This window comes from Engraulis encrasicolus, chromosome 6 (genome assembly GCF_034702125.1).
Source record: "Engraulis encrasicolus isolate BLACKSEA-1 chromosome 6, IST_EnEncr_1.0, whole genome shotgun sequence".
In the NCBI taxonomy this organism is placed as follows: Eukaryota; Metazoa; Chordata; class Actinopteri; order Clupeiformes; family Engraulidae; genus Engraulis; species Engraulis encrasicolus.
This window is the reverse complement of record NC_085862.1, coordinates 38,380,464-38,407,297: the sequence shown is the minus strand read 5'-3', so window position 1 is coordinate 38,407,297 and position 26,834 is coordinate 38,380,464. Positions and strand designations below refer to the sequence as shown.

The following is a 26,834-nucleotide window of genomic DNA, read 5'->3' as shown; positions in this document are numbered from 1 at the left end:
TTCCAAGTCCCTTCTGGCAGGCCATGTAGGCCTTTTCTAGATCAGCTATTCCATCCTGCTCATTCGTATCATAAAGGGGTTATTTGTGTGCCTTGTTTTGTATTTTAGTTTGTAGTTTTTTTTAATGATCACTTCGGGACGTTTGTAGGCTATTTCATCTAAAACATTAATTTAAAACATTTTTATTCTAGGTTTCATTTGTTCAATGTTTGCATAAACATATTAAATTGCCAATGAAGTTCTTTTGAAACAGAAAAGAGACACATTGATGTCAGGGATGTCTTCTGAGTGTCATGCAACTCCGAACAGTGTTTTGGTTGGCCAACCATTTTTCTGTTTGGGCGGAGCGGCAGGTTCAGTTGCCGAGGGAAAACAAATGGATGGACGCTGGATGTAGCAGGCTAGATGCCGTTATACTTTTCGAAAGAGAAGAATTTGGACGTTTACTTCTGTTGTCAGATATCGTTGGCTTGCACTTTACGTTATCACAGGTCTGATGACACCTTTATTTGGTAAAGGTCTGGTGCTGAAACTGTCTGACAACATGCCAGCCAATCGTGCTGCTGCTGCTGACAGGCACTTAGCTAACACATGCTCATCATTTCATGGTTGCTGTGTCAATGCACGCTGCACGAAATAAATGAACAAAACAGCAAATTGATACATTTTAGTCGAGCATGATTTCAACCTATACAATGAAGTAAACGTTTAATACACTCAGCGTAAGGGGCTGTGTTAGCTTGCAAGTGAACAGCTACAACGTTGACATTAGCCAGCTACTGCATCTGTCAACATTGAAACCTCAAGAAGATACAATGGCGCATTGGACCAAATTCGAGAAGAATTTGGACATAGAAACGAAAAATCTCATCAAGCACTTTACTGGTATCCAAGATGAAGAGGACCAGAACTTTCAGTTAGCTCTGAAATTCACAACTTCAAATTTTCGGTAAGTCATGCTGGTCATGCAAGCATTGTTGTCAGCATTATAACCAGCAGCAAGGACGACTGACTAACTTGCAGTGTAATGACCCAGCAGCATAATTTGCTGGGTAGTCCTCCAGATGAAGCAGTCCAATGCAATTCTTTCTTTTTAAATGTGTCTTTGCCATCCATATGAAGGTTTTGAACATGTGTTATGCATTTCCCCCCCAAGGTTCCATCGCTTTCTTGATGTCAACAGTCATAAAGTTCAACAGAAAGTAAAAGGGTAAGTGCAGACTCCAAGCAGGTCGTTGTCTGGCTTTCTGTACAATTAAGCACGTCAGAGGATTTGCTATTTTGTAAAGCTTACCTTACCATATTTGATTTCACAGGATCTATGAGAAACTAATGATTCACTCAGATGTGAGCAAAGCAGAGAGCTGGATGAGATTGACTGATGAATTCCTTAACTCCCCTCTCCCCAATACAGAAGGTGTTAAGGTACCTTATTTCAATTCGATCCACACATTTTTGATATGAGAAACAATGTACAGATTTAGCGTGCCTGTTAATCAGAGATAATGACAAATCCACCCTCCTTCTCTCTGCGACTGTGTGGTAGACGGATGCCCACCATAGTTTACTGGCCTTGCTGCTGTACCTGTCAGATTCACCCTCAAACAACAACTTCACAGAGAGACCCAGAATAAAAGAAACTGGTAAGTGTATATCCCTTTTGTGCCATATTTGTTTGCATGCATATGCAATCTTAACTTGCCTTTGACCTTTGACCCTTATCTTGTGCAGCTAAAGAAGACACTTTTGACTGGGGCAAATATTTATTAGAAGGGGAAGATATCGACTCTGGCCCCTACCCAGACACTCCGGTGAGTATGTTGGCTGCCTCCATTAACATGTTATCTCGCACAAGGAAAAACTACATTGTCTATAATATTTTTAGCATTTCTATGATAGAAGTATAGCTGTATCTCAATGGGCATACAAAATGTACTGGAAGTCATATTTCTATGCTGATCCATCCAACCTATATTTTCTGAGTCACCCCCCTCAGCCCATATATTGTTGTTTATTGAGCTAGTCAAACAAAGTTCAGCACTCATGCAGATAACAGTGGTTGTGCCTGTCAAGGCCATCTCAGCTGTGTATAGAACTCATGATAGTTATACAGTACAGCTGATGGAAGTGTCTGTTTTTTTCTTTCTTTCTTAGGAGTGGTCTGAGGAGGAGAGCGATGAGGAGGACAGTCAGCAGCCATTCAGTAGAGAGGACTCTGGGATACAGCTGGACAGGACTCCACAGGAGGACCAGGAGCATGCGGATAAAAATGTTGGGGTGACGTGGACAGGTGAGTGGTGTGACACCTGGACAGTGACGTGAGCAACACAGTAAAGGGCCAGATTCAAAACATCCTCTCAGTAGAAGTAGAGAGAATGGTCTCTCTTATATTAGTACTTTTGTTTTGGCTCATATATGCTATGCTATGCATCTGCCAAATGCAAAAAAATAGATATTTAAATGCTATGAAGGTTGAAGCCTTTCTTGTTTTTGATTCTATTTGTTCTATTTGTTATTATTGATGAACGTATTGTTACAAAGGCATTTTAAATGGGTGTTTCTGCTGTAGTAATGTATTGAAATAATGGAATCTATTACAGGCTGTAAGGGAGGTATGGATACATTAACGAGATCCTCTTTTTGCTCAGTAGCACTGATCACTCTGCTCTTGTTGTAATCTGTTTAGTTGCTGACAATTGCACGTGTCTTCATACAGTGTTGCCTGTGTTAAACGGCTGTAATGTATTTGTATTTGTGCGTGTCTGTGTGTGCTCGGTCCACAGTAGGGGAGCCTGATGCTCGGGCGTGGCTGGAGCAACACGTGGTGACTCCCTACTGGGTACCTCACGCTCCACGCTTCCCTCACAGCTTGCACCTGCACTCCAACCTGCTCAACGTCTGGTGAGATCCCCTTTCTTTTTTATTGTTTTTTTTTTGGGAGCTTTTCCTGAATGTATTACTAGAAAGGACAGTTTGAGAGGAGTCAGGAAAGCAGTGGGGGAAAGACATGGGGGAGGATCGGAAAACAACCTTGGGCAGTAATCGAACACAGGTCTCCAGCATTTCGAACACAGCTCTCCAGCATAACAGCCAGTGCCCTAGCTGATTAAGCCACAGCCAGGGCCGTAAGATCCCCTTTCAATCTGTTTTATTATCCTCACAGCCATTGACTGGCTCAATCAAAGCAAGTATTGGGTTCTTCTTACCTGATCTACCATCACAAGTCTTTGAAATTAAGACGCCTCAGCTGTGAAGATATAATGAAAATAGAGACCCGAGAAGACGCTTACTCTAAATGCCAAATAATTGTCTCCAAGAATCAAAAATCTGTGATCGTTGATCCAGAACTATGGGAGAAGGGTCTGGAGTCTCATTTCTGTTTTCTTTTCCATTTTCTGCTTTCTTTTTCCTTCTTCTCCTGCGTAGGGACCAGCATTTGTACAACACTGACCCATTGTACTTGCCTGAAGAGAAGGCCTTTGTCACGGAGACCCAAGTGATACGGGAGACTTTCTGGTAAGTCAGGAGAAGATTATCGTTGATGAACAGGTTGTGCGATTAGATGGTTTTTTTTAAAGGTCTCTGTGTGCTGTGTTTTCTTTTCTTCATAATCAGATGCTGTGGGCTTGCAATCCTTTGGTTTCTTTCCTTTGAATAAATGTATCCAGAAATGGAATAAATGAATGAATGGGTTCTTTTTAAAGCTAGGATAACAAGTTGTCTTTAGAGAAGGTGCCAAGGGAAAATGTACTCTTTTTTTGTGGATGTCTCTAGATAAAGGCGGCCACTGAAGCGCCTCTCTTTTCCCACAGGCTGCTTTCTGGGGTGAAGAAGCTCTTCATATTTCAGCATCTTGACGGCAAAGTGGTGGTCCGAAACGATGTCGTTGTCACTCATCTAACCAGTGTAGGTTTTCACTTCTAGAATTTTCCCCTCTCATCTACTGATATGCATAGAGTGCAGCCAACAGTTTATTGGAGTTTCCACAATTCATTAATTATGCATCGGAAAAGATTTTCATGTTATTATCGTTTCACAGATGGCTCCATCATGCATTCTGTTGTTGCAAAGCAGGCATAGAAAAAGTGGAAATAAATTCAGAATGTATTACGGGAGTGAGTGCATGAGTAGTTATTAGAATGAATGACTGAAAAAATTAATGAATGAAGGAAGATCAAAAAAGTGAAAGTCTAATTTAATGTAAACTGTTCCAGACCCTATATGATGTATTTCATGTGATGTGTCTTTGCATTCTTTCTAGAACTGTCTGCGTTCAGTGCTGGAGCACATAGCTGCGTACGGACAGGCCGTCTACAGGCTCCAGCGCTTCATCGACGAGGTGACGGGCTACAGTACCGAGACCTGCCCCCCTGGCGGCTCATCTTCCTCCTCGTCCTCGTCCTCCTCTTCCTCCAAAAGAGGCTCTGATCCGCCTTTCAGGACCTACCAGGCCTTTGTGTGGGCGCTCTACAAGTACTTCACCACCTTCAAAGAGGAGCTCACCACCATTGAAAAGGAGCTGATTGGCAAAGGTGGTGCACCCTGCTGTTGCTTTAAGATTTCCTCTCACTACACACAGTGTGTCTGTCTGTCGCCCAGAGCAATTCGAGCAGTGATTCTCAACCTTTTTTGAACAAATGCCCTCTTGGCCTCATCACATGCCTCCCAACGCCCCTTTGACCTCCAATGGCCCCCCAATGGCAACTAAGCACCGCCCCCTCTCAACTGTATCCTTCTCAACGTCCCTCCTAGAGCTCCCCAACGTCCCCTGGGGGGGCTGTACCACCCCTGTTGAGAAACACTACCTCTCACACCACACAGTCTGTACTCTCTGTCTGTCGCCCAGAGCAATTACAGGATATCCATTCACTCTCATTAGCCACCCAGCTCACTGCACTGGGTGTAGTGCTGGGAAATTATGCAAAGTGTGGTGATGCATTTAGAGAGAAGAATTGCTCAGAAATGACATGCCCAACAGCATCTCAGCATTTCAATCATTTCTTTAGTTTGCATATGAATGATACTTCATCTCCACACTTATTAGTGGGGTGTCACTGTTTCTTGACCTCAATATTACAATATTGTAATTCAGTAGTGTTTGTCAATGTTAACAAACTCATCCAGCGAATGGTAACCCACAGAAAACAGAGGCATTGTTGGGGCGTGTTTGACTACTTCAGTGCAGACAGATGTCCTTGCTGTAAAATAGATGAAATGGCAAATTGTGTGTGTGTGTGTGTGTATCAGAAAGGAATGTTTGAATATTTGTTCTTTATCCCTCACCTTCAAAGGAGAAGGTGATATACAGTTATGCATGCTACCAGTTAGGGGTGTAAATCACAGCCTTCATGACGATACGATACGGTATCGATTTCTTAAATCAGGGATGCGATTTTTTTCTCGATACTTAAGAATTCCCCACGATACGATGCGATTCGGTTCGATTCGATTTTTTCCACTTACTTTTCTACTACTATTGTGTTATGGAGCTAGGGCATTGCACAGGGGCTAGCGATTCGATTCTTAAGAATGCCCCACGATACAATGCGATTCGATTAAATCGCCTGCCGATACTTCCGATACATCGATACATTTCGATTTTATTTACATCCCTACTACCAGTGTGTGTGAGTGTGCATGGGAGGGAGAAAGAAAGAGAAATAGACAGACAGAAACACAGACAGAAATGTTATAAAATGTGTTCTCCATCCCTGTCTGCCCCCAGATGAGACGGTGACGTTGTCTGGCGTGCTGGAGCGCCTCAAGCCTCACCTGGCGCAGGTGAAGGTGCTGCATCGGGTCTTCTGCACGGGGGTGGCAGAGGTGCCTCCTGGCACGCCTAACGTGGTGCGGGCATCCCATCTGCTCAACACCCTCTACAAAGCCATCCTCGAGTACGACAGTGCTGGAGAGGCCTCAGAACAAGCGGTGTGTGTGTGCGTGTGCGTGTGTGCGTGTGCGTGTGTGTGTAAAATAACCCTATAAATGAATGAATAAGCTGTTTGTGAGTGTAACATTGTAAGGCCTTGGTGAGTGCGTTAGTATGAATCCCCATATTTTGTGACTGATAGATACTGTATGAATGGATTCAGAAAACTCACAATGTGTTAATAGTATGTTTACTTGTTTTTCAAAACTCTAAACCGTCAAATGAGCTTTTTGTAAATTTCTTCACATGTAGAAGACATGCAAAGGAATCAAAATGTTATCTCCTACTGTCTCATGCATAACAAGTAGCAGTATTATAATATGATTACATGGCATGGCATTATTATATACATTATTAATATGCATTGCAATATGCATTGCATGGCATTATTGCATATGCATGCTGTTCATAGCTGTCTAATTTAATGTCATCGACTCATGGTGTAATGGGCTTAAGAGAACAGCTGAGTAATCCACATCTCCCTCCTTCCCCTCATGACTCTGTGTGTCTGCAGGTAGCCCTGCTCTTCTCTCTCTGGGTGGAGACGGTGCGGCCCTACCTGGAGATTGTGGACGAGTGGATTGTGCACGGCCACCTATTTGACCCTGCTAAAGAGTTTATCATTCAGAGGTACCGTTTCAAGCGCTGCTTACAGGTCAGGGCTTCATGGGATTAAAGGATAATTGATACCATGACTGTCTTCTGCAGTGCAGAGGATATACATGGCTAAATGGGCTTCAGTGTTTGACTGAAAAACACAGGACAGAGATACATATTACAATTCATATAGTTATTTTTTGATATCTCTGTCATTTTGCACAAGATAAATGCTTCTTCTAAACTGACAAAGAAGATTAGTCAGATCTAGAATCCTATCTCTCTATGTATTCAAAACCATGATGACAACAATGATACACTGTGCAATCTGGCAAGCAAACACTTCCTACTGAGGCTGAAGGAAGTTTTAGCACCCCATTTGATGGAACACTATTGATCCAGATGTATTGAATTGAAAGCAAACCAAGTGCAGATGACCTTTCTCTTTCATTTCTCACATACTGCACAGATGTATTTATTTTCTTGATTTGGACCTGGTAATTGCAAGGCAGATGAGCTTGAGCTCTGAGGTGTAACCTGGAAGTCTGCCAAAACCATCTGTTAAAATGTAATTAAAAATCGGTTCAGTGCAAACATAAATGTGTACTTTGATAGCCAAATTCCTTTATACAAGCATTCCTCCAAATCAGTCAAGGTCAACATCATATTTTCATAGTATGTATTTCTTCTCAATGCAAATATTTAGGGGCGAAAAACCCCCACCATCCAGTGTTTACAGTGGTGCTCATATGTTTACATACCCCAGCAGAATATACGCTTTCTTGGCGATTTCTCACAAAATATGAAGGATTACACAAAACCTTTTTTTTCACTCATTGCCAGTGACTAGCTTAAGATATTTATTAGCAATATTCTGTGTTTACTCTTTCAAAAGCATGATCACAACCCAAACTACCCAAATGACCCTGTTCAAAAGTTTACATACCCTAATTTCTGATGCTGAATATGGCCCTGTTTAACATCAGGGACCGCTCTAAATTGTTTGTGGTAGTTGTGGATAAGGTTCTTAATGTTCTCAGTTGACAAAACAGCACATTCTTCCAGGCAGAATGGTTGTTTCCTATAATATCTTTGGGTGTCTTGCTGGAACCTCACATTTGAGGTTTCCCCTGAGTGGCTGAATGATGTTGAGATCAGGAGAGTGGGACGGTCGCTCAAAAACTTCATTTTATTCTTTCTGAAGCTAATGACGGGTTGATTTGGCTTTCTGTGCTGAAATATTGTCATGTTGGCATGTCCAAACAATGGACCATGTGCAGTTTCAAGGCTGATGAGTGTCCTCCAGTATTTTTCACAAGGCAATGTATTCATCATTCTGTGAGTATGGACCAAAAGTGTAGTGCATTTGTAACTCAAATGTCCCCATGACATCAGTGGTCCATGACAATGTTTCAGAGAAGGGACTGTGTAACTTTCATCATAGGCTCCGTTGACTGTTCTCCAAATGGTACTGTTAATAGTGGCTGAAAAAAGTTGTCACAGGCATTTTGATGCTTCTCACTGTGCTATTTGGTGTATCATATGCAAAATAACATGTTTGCATTTTTGTAGTAATGGCTTTCTCCTGGCAACCCCCAACAGCCCATCTTTCCTCAAGTGCCTCTACAGTGCCTGTACAGTTTAAAACATTTTTTCATGTTGTCCTATATTTCACCTGAAGTTATTTTTTGGTTGTCCTATGCCTCCTGAACAATTTCCCTTGCAATGATCATTGCAATGCAATGATTCCCTTGCCCATTGGCTTGATTCCAACCTTGCATTTCTGAATTGAAATTCCAACAGTGCCAACATGACAATATTTCGACACAGAAAGCCAAATCAACCCGTCATTAGCTTCAGAAAGAAAGAAATGAAGGTTTTTGAGCGACCATCTCACTCCTGATCTCAACATCATTGAGCCACTCAGGGGAAACCTCAAATGTGAGGTTCCAGCAAGACACCCAAAGATATAGGAAACAACCATTCTGCCAGGAAGAATGTGCTGTTTTGTCATCTGAGAACATTAAGAGCCTTATCCACAACTACCACAAACAATTTAGAGCGGTCCCTGATGTTAAACAGGGCCATATTCAGCTAGGGGTGGTACGGTTCACAAATGTCACGGTTCGGTCCATATCACGGTTTCAAGGTCACGGTTTTCGGTTTTGTACGGTTCTGTTTTTTTTTTTTTTTTTTTTTTTTTTTAATAAAATGTATTATATAAAAATTAGAATGAAAATGTAAGCTTATCATGGGTATGTTGAATTTGACTTCATTTAACCCAACTGAAAGAGGAAAGATATCAATGATTTTAACATGCTTCCATTTATTTCACAAAAAGGGAGAACTAAGTCCTAACTTTTAAGTTGACAAATATTCAAATATTACATGCTATAACACATTTGACGTATACAAATAAAACAGCTACACTCCTGTAGGTAATGGGACCATTAGGTCAGTGCAGTATGACTATTTTGGTTAATGACACACTGAGAACGAATTGGACTTTTATTTTGATACCGCTTTCTGCGAGTTTTGCGCTTATGAATCAGTTGCTTCCTATCATGAAACTGCCGGCCGTGAGAAGCATAGAAGTAAAATCAGAAGTCAAATTCAATTTTAAGTGAACAAGTGATAGGGTTATGCTATGTTAAAATGTGAAAGTTAAGGTAACAAATAATTTTAAAAGATCGTTTTTTTAGAAGTGTATGCACAAGAATGTTTCACAAAACTCCTGTGAAGCTGAGCCTTTTAAAACAGTCAAATTTTATTTTTGTTATAGTGTTAAACATCAATGTTAACTAGGCAACAGCACAAAGTCCCCTTCCGTCCGTCAGAGTTTAACTGGCTACATATAATTAGGCCTACAGTTGATTGCAGTTAAGGACAGCGCAGTGAATCTGATGGATATGTTCAATCTCGCATTTTGCCGTCCGGAATCCCCATTCAATGCCACGTGGATAGGCTACTGTAACGTAAGTCATAGTCTACTTTGTTCTGCTAATCTGTCATTGTTTGTAAATTCATGTTCATTTAATTTAAAATGGTCAGCATAAAGGCTGGGAACAGTCACTTGCGCTAACGTGGAGAGAGAGGGGGGACAGGGTGACGCTGCTGACCGACCTGCACTTGCTTGTAGGCTACTGTAGCCTAGTCAGCTGGCGCATGCTGTTACATTATGCCTTTCAGTTGGCTGATAGAAATCAGTCTTTCCACACTCAATATCCTACGTAGTCTTTGTGTTTTATGCTTGTAAAAGTAGTAGGATTTTAATAGCGTCGTCCGCCGGTGGTCACTATTTTTTTTTTTTTTTTTTTTAAACCGTGGGCACCGTGCGGTTGCCCACTACCCCGTTCCGTGACATGCAAACCGTACGGTCTCGGTTTGCAACGCAAACCGTACCATGCCTATATTCAGCATCAGAAACTAGGGTATGTAAACTTTTGAACAGGGTCATTTGGGTAGTTTGGGTTGTGATCATGCTTTTGAAAGAGTAAACACAGAATATTGCTAATACATATCTTAAGCCAGTCACTAGCCATGAGTGGAAAAAAAAGGTTTTGTGTAATCCTTCATATTTTGTGAGAAATCGCAGAGAAAGCGTTTATTCTGCTGGGGTATGTAAACATATGAGCACCACTGTACCTCAGACTTTTCATTTGGGTTTGGGGTGGGTGGTGCGTAGCTGATATCAGACACAAGTGACCGTCATCATTGGAATTATTATGCCATCCCATGCAGTTTCATATGAAATACAATGTGAAAGCCCCTAATAGCATACATTTTCTGGGGATGCAGCTTAAACAGTTTTTATCTTTTTGGTGCTCTTGTGCTGGGGGGAAACCCTGAAGCACATCTGCTGTAGCCACATACTGAGTCCCTTCTCCCTCCAAACCCCCTGTCTACCTGTCCCTCACCCCCAGGAACAAAGACGTGCCGGTGGACCACCGTGACTTCTGGTATGCCACCTACACCCTGTACAGCGTGTCGGAGCTGGTGGACGGCAGCGGTAGCGGGGGAGGGGGTGGTGGTGGAGGTGGAGGTGGGGGTGAGGAGCGCCTGAGCGATGCGGCCAGCGGGAGCTCCGGAGGGGAGCAGGCCAACGGCAGCGGCGGTAGCCGGGGGCACACCATGGTGTCCTTCCTCAAGCCCGTGCTCAAGCAGATCATCATGGCCGGCAAGTCCATGCAGCTGCTCAAGAACCTGCACTGCAAGGAGGACGAGCAGCGGGAGGGGGGCAGCAGAGGTAGGTGATTTTAGTCACGGCATTACTCATATAAGAAAACCACACGAGTTGGGGAGAGGATACCGGAGGTGGGCGACTTGAGTTGAACTTGGCATGTTGATTGAGATGTTGTTGATGCGTATATGGATATTTTTGAAAAGGCATCACTTTTGGCCTCTCATTTACACATTACATTACATTATATTGCATTTGGCAGATGCTTTTTAAACCAACTTACAATGGAGGACATGGTCATAGCTGACATCACTAGTACAAACAAAGTGCACAGGAAACATACAGATCAACAAGTGCAGATACTAGGTAGGGTTAGCATACGTTTAAGTAGAGTACAAACACACACAGACACTTCATTAGTGTCGTAGATAGTCATGAAAGACAAGAGTTTTTACTTGTTTCTTGAAGGTTGAGAGAGATGTGCATTATTTTGCTGCATCTGGGAGGCTGTTCCACCATTGAGGAACAACAACAACACAATAACATCTGTGGGCAAGTTGACAAAAATGCAGCATTTGGTGGGTGTTCAAATTTGAGCATCTAGCCGTTTAGAATTTGTATTCAGTACAAACAAAGCAAAAACACCAAATTTCAGCCTTTTGCCTTGTGGTGAATACAATGGAGGATAGTATGACAAAATGCAGCATTTGTCAGGTGTTCAAATGTGAGCATCTTCTAGTACATCTAGTACAAACAAAGCAAAAACACCAAATTTTGTTCACCTCCATTCGTCATATACATGGGTTCACAGTGTTTTATCAACACGATGCTATTTTTTTTTATTTTACCTTTATTTTACCAGGGAAATAAAATCACATTGAGAATAAAATTCTCTTTTACAAGTGAGCCCTGGCCAAGGCAGCAGCACACATAACAGTTACATTTACAGACAAGACACAGACAAAACAGAACAAATCAATATGGATAAAGAGATAAAATTACACAATAAAAACCATAAAATAATAAACATAAAACAACATTAGAAGGAGATTAAAATATTAAAAGCAAGTGCAGACAGATTTAAAAGTGTCATTTAAGATTCTGCAGTTCATTCCAGTGGGTTGGGGCACAATGAATAAAAGCAGTTTTACCAAATTCTGTTTTTATCATGGGGACATTTAAAACAATGTAGCTACTTGAGCGTAGGTTGTATCCTTGACTGCTATGAGGAGGGGCAACACTGGTTGCCAACCATGTTAGCAATTTTTTTGACCAACGTTTTCCAAGAATCAGAGGTTGAGTTCTGCGCAGTTAGTTTCGCGCAGGCAGGAGAAAACAAAAATGTAGAACCCATGTATAGGAACATTTAAACATTTTATTTTATGATGTCAAAACGTCATGCTCCTGAGGTCCAGAGGGGACTCGTTAAGAGCTGTCGTTAAGAAACAAAACCTTCCTCCTGCAGATGCGGAGCGGAAGAGCCTGTACACGCTCTTCCTGGAATCGGTGCAGTCACGACTACGGCGGGGAGAGGAGTCGCCCCTGGATACGGTCACCGAGCAACAGGCCACCAAGAGGAGCCTGATCAAGATGCAGTCAATTGTGGCCCGACACCTGGAGCTGGATGACATCAACGACCCGCTCCTCGCCATCAACTTTGCAAGGTAGTATTCATGTACACACCACAAACACACAGGTGGCTTTGAGGTAGCAATTGAGCCACTGCTGGCCATCATCTTCACAAGGTAGTGGCTATGCACACGTGACAAAGAGGTGGCTCTAAAGACATCAATGTAGTGGCCATGTACAGTACACGCCACAAAGACGTAAATGTAGTGGTTGTGTACCAAGTCACCAACAGGTGACGTCAGTGTAGTGGCCATTGACACTGGATATGAGCTTTGCAAGGTAGTGGCTATTTACTCCCCACACACAGGTGTCTTGAAGGGTACTACTGGCCATCATCTTCACAAGGTAGTGGTCACACACCACAAACACACAGGTGGCTTTATGGTAACCAATGAGTCACTGCTAGCCATCTTCATATGGTAGTGGCCACTGACACAATATACTAAAGGTTGTCTCTACTGTAAAGCCACTGCTGGCCATTAACTTTAAGGTCATCCATGTACAATGGCTATACAAAGTATACGGTGTAAAAAGTTGTGAAATGATTAGCCTTTCTGACTTTTTTTTCATCACAAAAACTTTAAAAAAATTCAACAGGAGTGTGTAGATTTTGTTTAGGCACTGTAGGTAGTGGTGGTGTACATTCCACACACAGGTTACTCTGGTGTCATCTTTGTTGTGATCAGTCATCATTAACAAACCATACACACAAGTGTCTTGGTGCGCACACAATTATAATATCATAATTCTGTGGTCATATCGGCAGGGTTTCCCCAGCACTCTACAGTTAAGGCGGCCACTTTGACAACAACCACCTACCACCTTGACTAGATCCCCAGTAATGATATTGTATTGTTAGTGTAATTCCTAAACTTGCTTTCTCAGAAATGTAAGATATTTATTTTTGGAGGTTTTCATATCCTATTTTTTATGATATGATGCATGATAGTCGCATGTCTCACCAACTTACTCCCCATCCCCTTGACTAACAAATGTTCTGTGGGAGACACTACTGTAGTTTTTGTATTGAGCTGAGATGTATTACTGTATACTGTATATTCTTTACTGATTTTCATGAGGCTGGGGTTTCCTCTGGAGTAATAACTCTCTGAATTCTATATAACGGTTTGTGTTCCACTTCCCCATCAGGTTGTACCTGGAGCAGAGTGACTTCCACGAGAAGTTCTCTGGCGGCGACGTCATGGTGGACCGCTCGTCTGAGTCGGTGACGTGTCAGACGTTCGAGCTGACCCTGCGGTCCTGCCTGTACCCCCACATCGACCGCAGGTACATCGAATGCTGTGGCAACCTCATGAGGACCCTGAAGAAGGATTACAGGTGAGGAGCCATAGCCAGTAGACAACCCTGGGCTCATGGAGTCTGGCAGGGGATCTAAACTTGTCCCAGCCACCAGGGAAAAAATGTAGGAGGTAGACTACTACAGTAGACTTTCAAACCCAAATAATGACAAAAAGCACCGGTTTGGTAAGTAAAGGAAACATTAAAACAATACATTCAAGGGTTGTAGCTGTCAGATTTGAGACATTTTTAGTTTTACGCAATCACACATGAGAATCCACCCATTAGTTAAAATGAAAACTATCAAATGAGCTTACTTTTTTTAAAGGAATGTAATCATACTGTATGTGTGGATCAGAATAATTTGATTGGAAAAAGTATCATGGCACGTCTTTGAGTATGTGTGGAAAGCAGATGTGTATCGACTACCCTTCAGTGAATATCCTGCGAAATGCCATTATTCTTGTATGGATGACCTTATTGGTCCGTGCTTTACCTCATATTTTGCATTTAGGTTATTCAATGTTGTTGCATTCATCCATCCTTTCAGTACATTGATATTATTCGAAGTGTAATCATGTTTGAGCATCTTTGAATGTGCCTGCTTTTACTGTATTCTGTCCTTGACTGAACGAATTTCTAAATTGTAGCAATGAACCTAATTGCCTGTGCTTAAGTTCAGATTTTCATTTACTTGGCCTTTGATATTTATCCATTGACATTTAGATTATTTGATGTTGCATTCAACCAGCCATCCTTTGAGTATTAAAAGTGTTTCTTTTTATAGAGTGGAATAGTACTGTGTAATTCTGAATAATTTAGCTAGAAAGAGTATTGATTATCCTTGAATGTGCCAAACTTACAAAACTATTTTTATGCAACGCAAATACAAACAATATTGAAATGGATTAACAAAAAACAGGAAGCTAAATGGATCAATATAGAAAAAGAAGTGTGTGATATATCTTTAGGGACACTACCATTCCTAGAAAGTAAAGCACAAAAAAACTATTCAGGACATAGCTTTTGTGTTTTCAATACAACGAGGAATTGGAAACGAGCTTGCAGAAAAATGAAAATAAGAGATAACCTAGTATATCTAAGAGAGATGGCATACGATCCTGACTTTCCACCAAATAAAATGGATCAAGTTTTGAAAAACTGGACTGCTAAAGGCCTCATAATATATGCACAATTTTTCGACCAACAAGTACTTCAATCATATGAAAATATTGCCTTTAAGTTTAATTTGGATAAAAAATATTTCTTTAAGTACCTACAAATAAGAAGTTACATTAAGGAGCACCCACCAGACGAAACGGAAAACGAATTGATACAATATTTGAGGGAAAACAGATTTACAGGAAAAAATAAACTTTCAAAAATATACAAGATAGCACAAAAACTTACATGCGTTAAATCTGAAGTAAAACATAAATGGCAAGAAGAATTAAATATTGACATTACAATGGAAGACTGGATGGATTCAATAAAAAGAAACGTCAGAATTACACACTCAAAACACTGGAACGAATTTGCATGGAAACTGCAACACAGATTTTTCATTACACCAGACAGATGTAAGGGAATGCAAACAATAGGGACACACTGCTGGAGGAATTGTGGTGAACAAAAAGCAAACCATAGTCACATATTTTTCATGTGCCCAGCACTGAAAGGATTTTGGGAGAGATTTGAAAGAGCAGTAAAATATGTATTTGGAATTAAACAAGTTTTGACTGTAGATAACTTATTAGGCATAAATCTTCCAAGAGAAATCACTACAACGAATCACAAGGTATTCAATATTCTACGTATTACCGCAATAAAACAAATAACAAAAGCATGGAAACAAACAAAACCACCAAACCTGGACAAATGGCATAATACAATAGACAATATTTTAAATATGGAAAAACTTACATTAAACTCCAGAAATCAACTGCATAAATGGTACAAACTATACCCAAACACTATAATAAACAAAATAGCAAGATTCTTTAGGGAAACTGATTGATAAAAATATAAGACAAAAAGAGCATCTACCATAAACCGTACACACACACACACACACACACACACACACACACACACACACACACACACACACACACACACACACACACTTCCCTCTACCTACCTCTACCCCCTTTTTTTTTTTTTTATATATATATTTTTTTTTTTTCCCCTCCCTACGCAGAGGCATATATGTTTATGCAAAGGTCACCATTTATGTTATCACTTTATATACACACAAAAAAAAGAAAATGTCTGCAAGTTGAACCGACAAATGATCAGATGAAAATGTTGACTTGAATAAACTTGCAATAAAGTATTAAAAAAAAAAAGATTATCCTTGAATGTGTGCTTTTATCCAGATATGCAAACAAGATTGCATTGACTTTCCTTGAGAGAATGTCCATAAATGCCATCACTTCCTCTCCCGTCTGCCCATACAGTTCAATTCAGGGTTTGATTCACTCTCCTCTTTCGTATTGATGCCATTTAATGTGGCAGATGTGATGTTCCAGATTTGGAAAACAGGAGTGTATTGACTAGGTTTAGTGAATGCCATTATTCCTCTAGGGATGACCTTATTGGTCTGTGCTTAACCTCAGAGTTTGATTTGCTCCCCTTCTTTGGAATTTTAAATTATTGGATATTTCATTCCATCTTTTTAATAAAATTAAATTATTCAAAGTGTTCACTTTTTTCATATGGAATGTAGCAGTATGCAACAGTTTCTTTCTCTATAGTAATGTATCTGAAATTGCTCTGCTTTTACCCAGATTTGCAAAATGGGATTGTATTGACAATAGGGATATTTCTGTTGATTTTCCCTCCTCTGTGGCATTTTAGATTGCTGGTGTACAAGATAAATGCCATTATTCCTTTGGAGATTACCTCATTATTGGTGTAAGATTATCCTCAGGTTTTGATTCTATCCTCTGTGGCATTCTAGGTTGCTGGAGTATCTGCAGGCCATGAGGAATTACTTCCTGCTGGAGGCGGGAGACACCATGTACGACTTCTACACGGCCATCTTTGACAAGGTGTTGGAGAAGGAGAGCTGGCAGCAGCTGTCCTTCCTCAACGTGCAGCTTCAGGAGGCAGTGGGACAGCGCTACCCAGAGGACAGCAGCAGGTACTGCACCCTCTTGCATCCTACACATGCTATTTTTATAAATCATACACTCTATATTCATTTAATCTTAGATAAATGGCAGTTGATGACTTCAATTCTACGAAAAGAGGGACTTAAAGGGACACTGTGCAGGATTTTTTGTCGTTTATTTCCAGAATCCATGCTACCCATTCACTAATGTTACCTTTTTCATGAATATTTACCACCACCATCAAATTCAAAATGTTCATTATGACTGGAAAAATTGCACTTTTCATACATGAAAAGGGGGATCTTCTCCACGGTCCGCCATTTTGAATTTCCAGAAATAGACATTTTTAGCTGTAAAACTGACTGTACTTGGGCCATGCTAGAAAATAGTTAATTACTTAGTAAAGTTTATGAAAAGATCAAATTTGGCAATAGGCAACCAAGTTTCAATGACCAGCATAGTTGCAGTACCTTTTTTGACCATTTCCTGCACAGTGTCCCTTTAAGTGTAGTATATTCTATTGAGGATTTGGTAACACTTTATTTTAGGGTTCACATGTCGGCCACTAGCACATTCCTAACTGTATAAGTGATTTATAAGACGTGCTAAGCAAAATAAGCAAAATGTTAGGCGCCCATTCACAACTTTCTTGTTCTTTGCCTAGAAAGCCTTTATTACTAAATCATAATATGGATTAAGTAGGCCCTTTATTTTTCTGAATATGTTTCACCACAGTCAGTATTTAGGCATGTATCAGTGGCTAACCTGTGAACCCTAAAATAAAGTGTTGCCAGAATATCAAATCATTATTTTCAGAGTATCATAATGTTTGCTGTTTCACTTTGCATACATGCTGATTCCGACTGAAATCATGCCAAGCCCAGATACCCAATTTCTTTGCATCAGTAAACTCATGTTGAATTCCCTACAGGTTGTCAATATATTTGGAGACTATTGACCCTGCCAGGAAAAAACAGCCAATCAATAATCTCGATGGCCTCACTCTGAGTTATAAGGTATAGCATGTCTTGTATTGTTCCTTGTCCAGGGTGTGTGCAAAATGTGAAATACCTCATTGTTAAATATATTAATTATTTCAAGTTGGCTTTATTTTCAGATTCTTTACATGCACAGGTCATAAAACGAAATCGAAATCACGTTTCTCTCTATCCCATGTAAAGGCATAGGGATTAGCGGGGCTGACATTAATCCATTTAAGCCTAAGGCACCTGCAAAAAACACATACTGAATGCAAAGCCCTTTTTGGGAAAAGGTGCCCTCAGCCTATAGAAACCTAAATATTTCAGCCTCTGAAACACATAATAAGGACCCTCACCTTGCAGTAGAATGTGTTCATACAGCTCTAACATATCCATATATTTTTAAAAAGATATTTTTTGGTAATTTTTACTTTATTGATGATAGTATAGTGAAGATGGTGACAGGAAGCGAGTGGGGAGAGAGATGGGGAAGGACTGGCAAAGGGTTCAGGCCGGGATTCGAACCCTGGTCGGCCACATAGTAGTGGTCAAGTGCTCTACCGTTACACCACGGTAGAGCCACATACCCCCATTTTTAATAAAAAAACTCAAATGTCATGAATGCAGCGTTCATGCAGCCCCAGGTAATGGGCAGCATCAGGCTTAAATGGGTGAACAGGGCAGACATTAACCACAGGACCAATAACAGAGTGTGACAAGTAATAAAGTAATAGAAACATTTTTTTTAAATTTTTTTGCATGAACCTGACCCCGTGTCCTGTTTTCTGCTCTAGGTTCCCTGGCCTGTGGATATTGTAATCAGCTCTGAGTGCCAGAAGATCTACAATCAAGTCTTCCTGCTCCTTCTGCAGATTAAATGGGCAAAGTACTGCCTGGACACATTGAGGTTCAGTGGTAGGTGTAGTGCTGTACTTTCCTGAATTGCACTATCATCCTCTAAGCATGACCTACATTATGAGAGTTTGCAGTCAATTGCTTATCTAGTAGGTATCCTTATCCGCTAATGATCTTTATTTTCACACGGCATATCTGTACTGCTATTGTTCCTTGTTTTGATGATGTCAGTTTGATGTTTGATGATGTTTGTGATTGCATGCGTTGTGGTGGTGCTGGGATCTTAACGCACTTATCTAATGTGCCCCTGGGGAAGACGTGTCTCAGTGGGCTTGTGTGCCATACCATTACGCCAGGGACCCGGGTTCAATCCCGGCCCATGGTCATTTCCCCATCTCTGGAAGGTGGAGAATGCGCGCACATCAGTGGTACAGGTGCTGGACAAAATAGAGTAACTGAAATAAATGATAGTAGTCCGCAACACTGTTAATGCTCCCAGTGATTTATTTGCACAAATCACTGGGAGCATTAACAGTGTTGCGGACTTCTATCATTTATTTAATTTCCCCATCTCTCTCTTCCTGCTTATTTCTTGTCTCTCTCACTGTTCTATCTGAATGAGAAAAAGGGTAAAAAATTCCCCAACAAACCCCAGTGTGGCCTGTTGTTGTGTGTCAGATCTGACGGTCGCCGCTAAGAAGCATGAGGGAGCGCCTCCAGAGGAGGAGCCCACTAAAGAGCCCAAGGTGCCCGTCAAGCAGCAGATCCACCGCATGTTCCTGCTGCGCGTCAAGCTCATGCACTTCGTCAACACCCTGCACAACTTCATCATGACCAGGGTATGGGCAGTGTCTTATGACTTCAGGATGCCCTCTATTGGATGTTTTTTTGCAAGTTTATACAGTTTGTTATTCAAGTTTGTTCACGTTTATGACACAGTTTCTCCCTCTGTAATGAATTGTCAAAGAGATAGAATTCGTGTAGTGCTTTATCACCCTCATAATGATATCTACAGGGTGTATAGGTGTATTAATATCTGCAAGATTCAGCAAAATGCTTTTTCCTTTGTCTGTCTGTCCCCCTCTCTCAATGAGTAGATCCTGCACAGTACCGGGCTGGAGTTTCAGCACCAGGTGCAGGAAGCAAAGGACCTGGACCAGCTGATCAAGATCCACTACAGATACCTGTCCACCATTCATGACCGCTGCCTCCTGAGAGAAAAGGTGCGCTTCCATCACATCAAACTCAAAATTCACCATCTTAATAATAGTAATAATAATAATAATAATAATAATACTTTCGTTTTATATAGCGCCTTTCAAAACAACCAAGGTCGCCTCACACAGCATCGTAGGAAAGTGTGAGTGTGTGTGTGCGTCAGTGCGTGAGCGTGTGTGTGAATGTATGTAAGTGAAAGTGCTTGTGGAACTAGCAGCCATAAGCCTCTAGGAAGAGATGTGTCTTAAGGTGTTGCTTAAACATGGCCAGTGAAGGGGCATTCTGGTAGCCTGGTGAACCAGCACCACCCGCTGGACGGCAAAATGTTTGTCTACGGGTGGGTCTGGCCTCGCATAATGATTCAATGAAGCCAGAATGCCATGAATCTGGCAAACCAATTACAACACAAAGATGTGTTTTGAATCAAAGCGGGCAGGGTTTTGAGGGAAGGTTGTTCTCATCAACAATCTTCGGATGTATTATGCATCGAGGCCAGACTAAATTAGACATCCACATTTAGTCTGGTTTATCAGGCTAGCATTCTGGATGTGGTCGGGCAGATTGTTCCAAAGAATAGGAGCAGCAACATGGAAGGCTCTTGTGGCCTTGAGCCTGGTACGAGGGACGATCAGCTGGCCCTTGGAAGAGGACCGCAGGGATCTTGGGGGGTCATAGGGGTGAAGGAGGTCCGTGAGGTAGTGGGGTGCCAGACCATGGAGGGACTTGATGGTTAGGAGGAGGACTTTGTAGGTAATGCGTGACTTGATCTTAGGTGTTCGTGTCAAAATTCTGTTAAATGAAATGATAAATGATTGTTGTGCATTAATGTGTTTACAGCACTGTAAACTCAAAATGTATCACTGCTCATATTTTCTCATTTCATTGAATATGACATGGGGTTGCTGCAATTTGTGATAATTAGACTTTTGAGGAAAAATGGTGTCTGTTGGCATGTTTGTTGGTTTGCTTTGGTTAAAAGTGTCTACTTACTAAATGATATGTTCTTTAATGGGTATTTGTTGTGCAGATTGGCTTTGTGAAGGAGGCAATCATGAAAGTGCTGAATCTGGTGCTCATCTTCTCTGATCGATGGCAAGCTGGCTTTGGAGCCTGGAAGTAAGTCTGACGTTAATGAAGAAGTCAATAGCGAGACCAGGGTCAATACAAGCAGTTAGATTCTCTCTTAATGTACGAACAGACTGAAAATGAAAAAAGCTACATGAAGCCCAGAAAGTGTCACTATATTCAGGCTATTTCAGACCAACAGCTGCCGGTGACCTGTGTCAGTGCTCATTACCTAAAGATAGCTGAAGTTCAACTTATCTCTTGCTGCTCTTCTTGCCCAATACACCTCCCATCGTCCAAAAAGCTTTTGTTGCTTTTGTCACCTTTTCTTCTATAAACTCAATTACATCCAATGCTTTTGTCACTTTTTGGTCTGTCTGTACAGTTACTCTATGTATAAGCTCAATGGCTTTCATTATTTTTTTATATATACCTTAATTAGATTGTTCTCTGACTGTTGTTAGCTGTAGTACAATGCTAAAACGAGACACATAAAGTCTTGGTTATTGTGATATGATTAATATGTGATTTGTCTGTGACATAATAAATGTCATTTCAGGACTGAGTCCATCAATAAAATGGAGTCTGACTTCAAAAGCTGCCACATGTTCCTGGTGACCATTCTGAACAAGGCCGTGTGCCGAGGGTCCTTCCCTCACTGTAAGTCTGGACAACACTTTCTCTCTATCTCAGTTTGATGATGCTTTATGCTTCATATGTACTGGTAAGCTTATTGTATGTGCAGAAGTCTGATGCTATATGTTTACATGTACAGTATACACCTGTATGTCCTTTCTTTTCTGAGTTAGTATGTAAAAAGAATTTCTTTGCAAACTGACATTTTAAGTTGTCAAAACTTAGTCCCTATATACAGCCAGTGTCCAAGTGCTGGTGTTGCGCAGTCATAAGAAGTCCAAAAAAGGATAAATCACTGCACACTGGTCGAGTTTGATTTACTCAATATTTATTTGACGTACAGTAGTATTGTACATATCATGCCATTACGGAGAGACCTGTGAAGTCACGTTGGATTGCTAAGGGAGACAGTCGCCTTGAACTCTTTCTAATTTTTTGTAAAAAAAAATCCTAAGAGAGCCCCATTTATCCATCTGCATTCCATACTGTATACCCCAAGCATTAAGATGCTGTGGTGACATTTACACACACACAAAGATGATGTGTGCTTCTTAGTAAAGCCATTGGCCATAACTGAATGTATTCAGTTCTGCCACTGGGGGCTTTTTTGGCAAGAGCTTACAGAAGTCCTGTGTGGGGGAAAAACTGCCAGCTTTTTGCTGACTTTTAAAGAAGAAGCCTTTATATTTAGCTGAAGAGCAATACTGCTATGCACTTAAGTGGAAGTGCCACCTCACTGTCTATTCTTCAGTGGTTTATGTTTGGACCACGGATGCAAGATGTGTTATTTGTCAAATGCATAGAAATAATGTGAAAGAATACAATGCAATGAAATTTGAAGTGTGTTTGCGTGTGTGTGTGTGTGTGTGTGTGTGTGTGTGTGTGTGTGTGTGTGTGTGTGTGTGTGTGTGTGTGTTCGCGCGTGTGTGTGTGTTCGCGCGTGTGTGTGTGATGGTGTTGCCTTGAGCATGGGGTGGGTTGCTAAGCAAGCATGGACCTGGGGTTGTGGGAAAGCAGCATGAGCTGGATGTGCAGGTCTTAACTGTGTGTGAATGAATAGTGGGCCAATTGAATTTCCTGTGTCTTTCTCTCTTTGTCCTCCTACAGTGGAAGCATTGGCACTGTCTCTCATGGCCTGATCTGAAGCAAAGCCACTAGTAGGTGCCTCACGACTCCCCACAAGCTGTCCTGACTAGCCTCAACCAACCTCTGTGTGTCCTTTCCAGTGCCCATGGCCACACACACACACACACACACACACACACACACACACACACACACACACACACACACACACACACACACACACACACACACACACACACACACACACACACACACACTCAGACAGTCCTCCTGTTTACCATGTACTTATTGCGCCTTGTGTTTGTCGCTGCCAAATGATGTCTTTACAGATGATGTCACAACATGTGAGACTGGTGGTGACGTTATTCAGTCTAGCTTAGCACACAAAGACAAACGAGGCCTGTACGAGTGAGTGTCTGTCTGTAGTGGATGAACGAAAGGTTGCGGTGCGGATGTATGGCAATGTACAAAATAAAAGTGTAAATGTTTAGTTTGTTATCTGCTGCTTCTCCCATTGTTAAGAAGTCATTGTCATGTGTATAATAAAATTATTGTTTCCTGTAAATGGCGGATGTATTGTTTTATTCTAGTTATTAACTATTATGAGTTTGTGGTATGGAGTTTAGGCACTGCACACTAAAATACTTGAATAGTTTGGGCACCGGCCAGGTTTCAGTATTTCTGACTTGCCTGGCAATCTGAGTGTGTGTTGCTTGTGTCATATACAATGCATCCAGGACTTTACTTTCAACTATTGCAACTATTTACTGTAATTGAAATGGATATTATCAGCCTGGATGAGCTTATGAATGAGTAATGTATTCCAACATAGTTACTCTCCTAATAATAATGCCCCTAGTGGAAGTCCTTTTCAATGCGGAGTTGGAGTTTCCTGTTGCATTTCCCTGTTACAGTGAGGCAGGAACTCCCAGTCCGACCTCCCCGCATGCCAGCGATAACATCGGCGACAACCAAGATTCCAGCGTAGCAAAAAAGTTTTTAGATCTTCGAGAACTTTGGAGTTTGACAAGAAGAGCATGTGGATTTAGGGGGTGATCTACATACGCAAAAGGAACGTGGTAAATGGATTTGTGAGTCGCTCGAACGGATCATTTTCCCTGGAAAAGAAGAAAGGGTGGGTACTTTTACGAAGTCAGCTGTGCTAACTGGGATAGGTATTCAGCTCTACCGAAAAGTTTGTTTCGCTTCGCTTGTCGGATATTGTTAAATTCCGACTATTGTCCAACCTAGCGCTTGTAATTTAAATGTTGACGGACTAACTTGAGTTTGACAAGGGGGAAATTGTGGTATATGGCAAGAAAGGTTCATTTGAAGAAAAAACTGGAGTAATGTCAACTTACCTCACCTAATTCGGGCCTGTGCTAGCTCTTGTGTGACTAATCTGCAAAGGTTTAGCCGCGTAGTATGGAAAACTATGGATAAGGATAAATGACCCGCCCTAGGGTCGTTCTGCTGCTTTGTAAATCTCTGTTGATTCTCTGGAGTCTCTGAAGCAAACCTCAGAATAATGCTAAGTTGCAAGTTGGTTACAAATAGTAACTTTTTGCCCCCTCTCCTATTCAGCCCCAGGATAAACTCCAGAACAAGAATTGCTACATTTGTCTGCAGTTGCATCGGGAATTCATAGGCTAGAGTACCTACTGCTTGTAAGACAGCGCGACTTATTGTTTTTTTTTTCTTTTTAAATACGCTCTATCGCTTTATGATCCATTTGTACTTATGCTGTGGTAGTTTATATTATTGTATTAAAGAAATATCATATCAACGTAGGTAGGCTACATTTCTTTCTAGCTGCAATATAGAAGTTAAAACGGTTTTGTTTGCATTTTGATAATTTTGACTGGCCAGCATTTAGTTCCTCCCAAGTTATATTTACATGACCTGGAAGGCGTTTTTACACGACCGGTAAAATATTCCTTGTGGAATCTCCGTTCCCCTGACTCAGTCCAAAATACCTCACAGTTTGACTTCATTTTTTTTTTCTTCTTCAAGCAGGCAGCCGAGGATGACACACTTTGAATGATATGTGCCTGACTTCACAGCTCCTCCTAACCTAATAGACAGACCAGAGAGCAAAATCGAATGCCACATAATGCAGTTTAAAACTGCATGCAGGAAGAGGAACTGTACATACATTTTACCTTTACAACTATGCTCCTCAATCTCAACAGCTGTGGTTAAAAGAAAAGCAAGAACTGCTTGAAAGAGTTCCTGACAGCTGCATTCAAGTTTTCGGAGCAGAGAGCTTGTAGTAGGCCTATCTGTGGGTTGTTGTGTGGTACAGAATGGACACACCCTGCTGTGGCCCAGAATTGGCTGTATCCTCACCACCCAACCAGATAAAGGCCTGTCTTTTCATCGACCACACTATTATGAAAGGCAAGGTTAGGATTGCCCAGCACTAACAGATGTGCATCTTGTGCATCAAGGATGCAGGGCTGCTCTATGGGAATCCAATTTGTAACTTCAAGTGTGTGTCTGTGTGTAATCACAGTAAAAAAAAGGATCTGGTGATTGGCTGATTTTTAGGCACCCTGTAATCATTATCAGTAATGCATCTGATTCATTTTAGTAACTTTGATCGCTTAATTGAGCTGTACCATTGTCCTGTCAAGGGTAGTTGTTTCACCATACTGGATGGGACTGGTGGATACTTTAATTTTAGAAATATGTTAAGATGGTAATTCAGCAATTTTGTGCTGTGTTGTTTTTACCATGTTGTGGTGAGGTCAGTTTTTTTTCCCCATCTGTGACCTCGACAGGTTTCCGATTCAAACAGTTGCTTTTGATCTCTCAGCGCAGTGGTGTTAAACTCAGGTTGAATCTGGAGATCTTTCACACTTAATCCCGATACAAACTCCCGTTCATGCTTTCCAGATAGCGTTCCTGATCACTGAAGTCAAAAATAGATTCCCCTCTCTTTCAGTTTCCTCTGGTGATTTCCTCCCTGACTGAAGAAGTGGTGTGATGTTGTGAAGCAAATTTAACTTGTTCTCTCTGGGAGAATGATCTTCTTGCACAAAATCGTACCCATCATCAGATAATATAAAGACACTCATACAAGCGGGTTACATGCAAGCATCTACACAAAAATAGCAAATGTGCATAGAAAATGTAACATGCATAGCAACCACCTGTTGATGTTGGTGTATCACACACAAACGGTTAATGTTACCAGCCCATTAAATAAAAATCCAGGCTCTTCTATTCGATGATTAGCATCTACAGCTTCTTAGTATAGGCCCCTGGTCAGCGGCAGCGTCAAGATAAAGTGTCAAGATAAAAGATCAGAACAGTCGCCTGTGAATGTATGGCTTTGTCAAGTAGAAAATTATGTGTACAGTTGATGCTGTCAAAATTGGACACGAGACCTTCCTTTGTTTGATGGACCTGTTGACTTCATCCACCCCCCCTGAACCTGAGTTGTTGATGATATACCAAATCAGTGCACCTAGTCAGTGACTGTGCACAATGTCAGAAGGTCAGAACAGACCTCTGTGGACATATAGCCAGGTACTCAAGGACATGGGCCATAGAAATGAGCTGGGTATCACTCGTGCCAAGTGAACTATCAAGAAGGGCATCAAGAGGATCAGTGTGCTACTGTCTGCCCTTTGGGGGTTTTATCCTCTTTAGTATGTTGTATCCTGCAGGTGAACTACCGTACTGTAGGTTGCACATCACCTGCAGAGAAAGGAAATGAGTTTCTCCTTGCCCAAGGTAGTGGATTTCCATCTGCAAAAAAAGGTCAATAACAAGTAGCTTCATACTCCAGGCAGATACGATCTGTGCGTGCGTGCGTGCGTGTGTGTTTGCATAGCAGGACAGGAATATGTATAAGATTGTGTGTGCATGGGCGAGGTTATTTTGGTCTGAGCTGGCTGTCTTGACACGATTGCCCAAGCCACCGAGAGGCGGCTGCTACCGATCAGATTAATGTAGAAATCTTAGCGTGATGAAAGGTGGCTGGTGGCTGGTGCCCAACAACAACAACAACAACAGATAATCCAGTTTAGAGGAGGTGCCCCCCCCCCTTTTTTCTGTCATGTCCTGTCTTGGGTGTACACGTGTAGGATGCTGTAATGTCTTGTCAGGCTATTTTGAAGCAGTTTTGGCCTGCAAGTGGATGGCATTAGTCAGCTGATTGTCTTCATGTTGAACCTGACTGTCCAATGTGGTCTGAAATTCGGTCATTTAGGAGAATGGATTTAACAGTTTTTTGG

The 26,834-nt window shown here is 41.4% G+C and overlaps 2 protein-coding genes across 2 annotated transcripts in view; both read left to right on the top strand.

Moving 5' to 3' along the window:
* Window positions 1-339: 339 nt before the first annotated feature.
* tubgcp5 (tubulin gamma complex component 5) lies at window positions 340-23,149 on the top strand. The gene is made up of 23 exons (XM_063201528.1): window positions 340-949; window positions 1,157-1,210; window positions 1,317-1,425; window positions 1,547-1,643; window positions 1,732-1,811; window positions 2,155-2,290; window positions 2,784-2,901; window positions 3,427-3,516; window positions 3,813-3,906; window positions 4,262-4,532; window positions 5,726-5,928; window positions 6,444-6,559; window positions 10,450-10,772; window positions 12,172-12,370; window positions 13,485-13,673; window positions 16,597-16,779; window positions 17,682-17,766; window positions 18,525-18,645; window positions 19,264-19,424; window positions 19,683-19,808; window positions 20,831-20,919; window positions 21,428-21,528; window positions 22,612-23,149. Exons 1-23 carry the CDS (start codon window positions 816-818, stop codon window positions 22,641-22,643), a joined length of 3,111 nt encoding a protein of 1,036 aa, XP_063057598.1. The 5' UTR covers window positions 340-815; the 3' UTR covers window positions 22,644-23,149.
* Window positions 23,150-23,486: 337 nt separating this feature from the next.
* cyfip1 (cytoplasmic FMR1 interacting protein 1) overlaps window positions 23,487-26,834 on the top strand; it is an 83,507-nt gene continuing 80,159 nt past the window's right edge. Inside the window, exon 1 of the mRNA XM_063201520.1 lies at window positions 23,487-23,725. The gene's annotated coding sequence lies outside the window, so the exon portion shown is untranslated. The remainder of the gene's footprint in view (window positions 23,726-26,834) is intronic.

Excerpts from the sequence above, each read along its gene's own strand:
- tubgcp5 (XM_063201528.1), top strand. The coding sequence starts at position 816 with ATGGCGCATTGGACCAAATTCGAGAAGAATTTGGACATAGAAACGAAA. Across the intron at positions 5,929-6,443 it reads GAGAGGCCTCAGAACAAGCG|GTAGCCCTGCTCTTCTCTCT; the intron begins GTGTGTGTGTGC and ends GTGTGTCTGCAG. Across the intron at positions 13,674-16,596 it reads ACCCTGAAGAAGGATTACAG|GTTGCTGGAGTATCTGCAGG; the intron begins GTGAGGAGCCAT and ends GTGGCATTCTAG.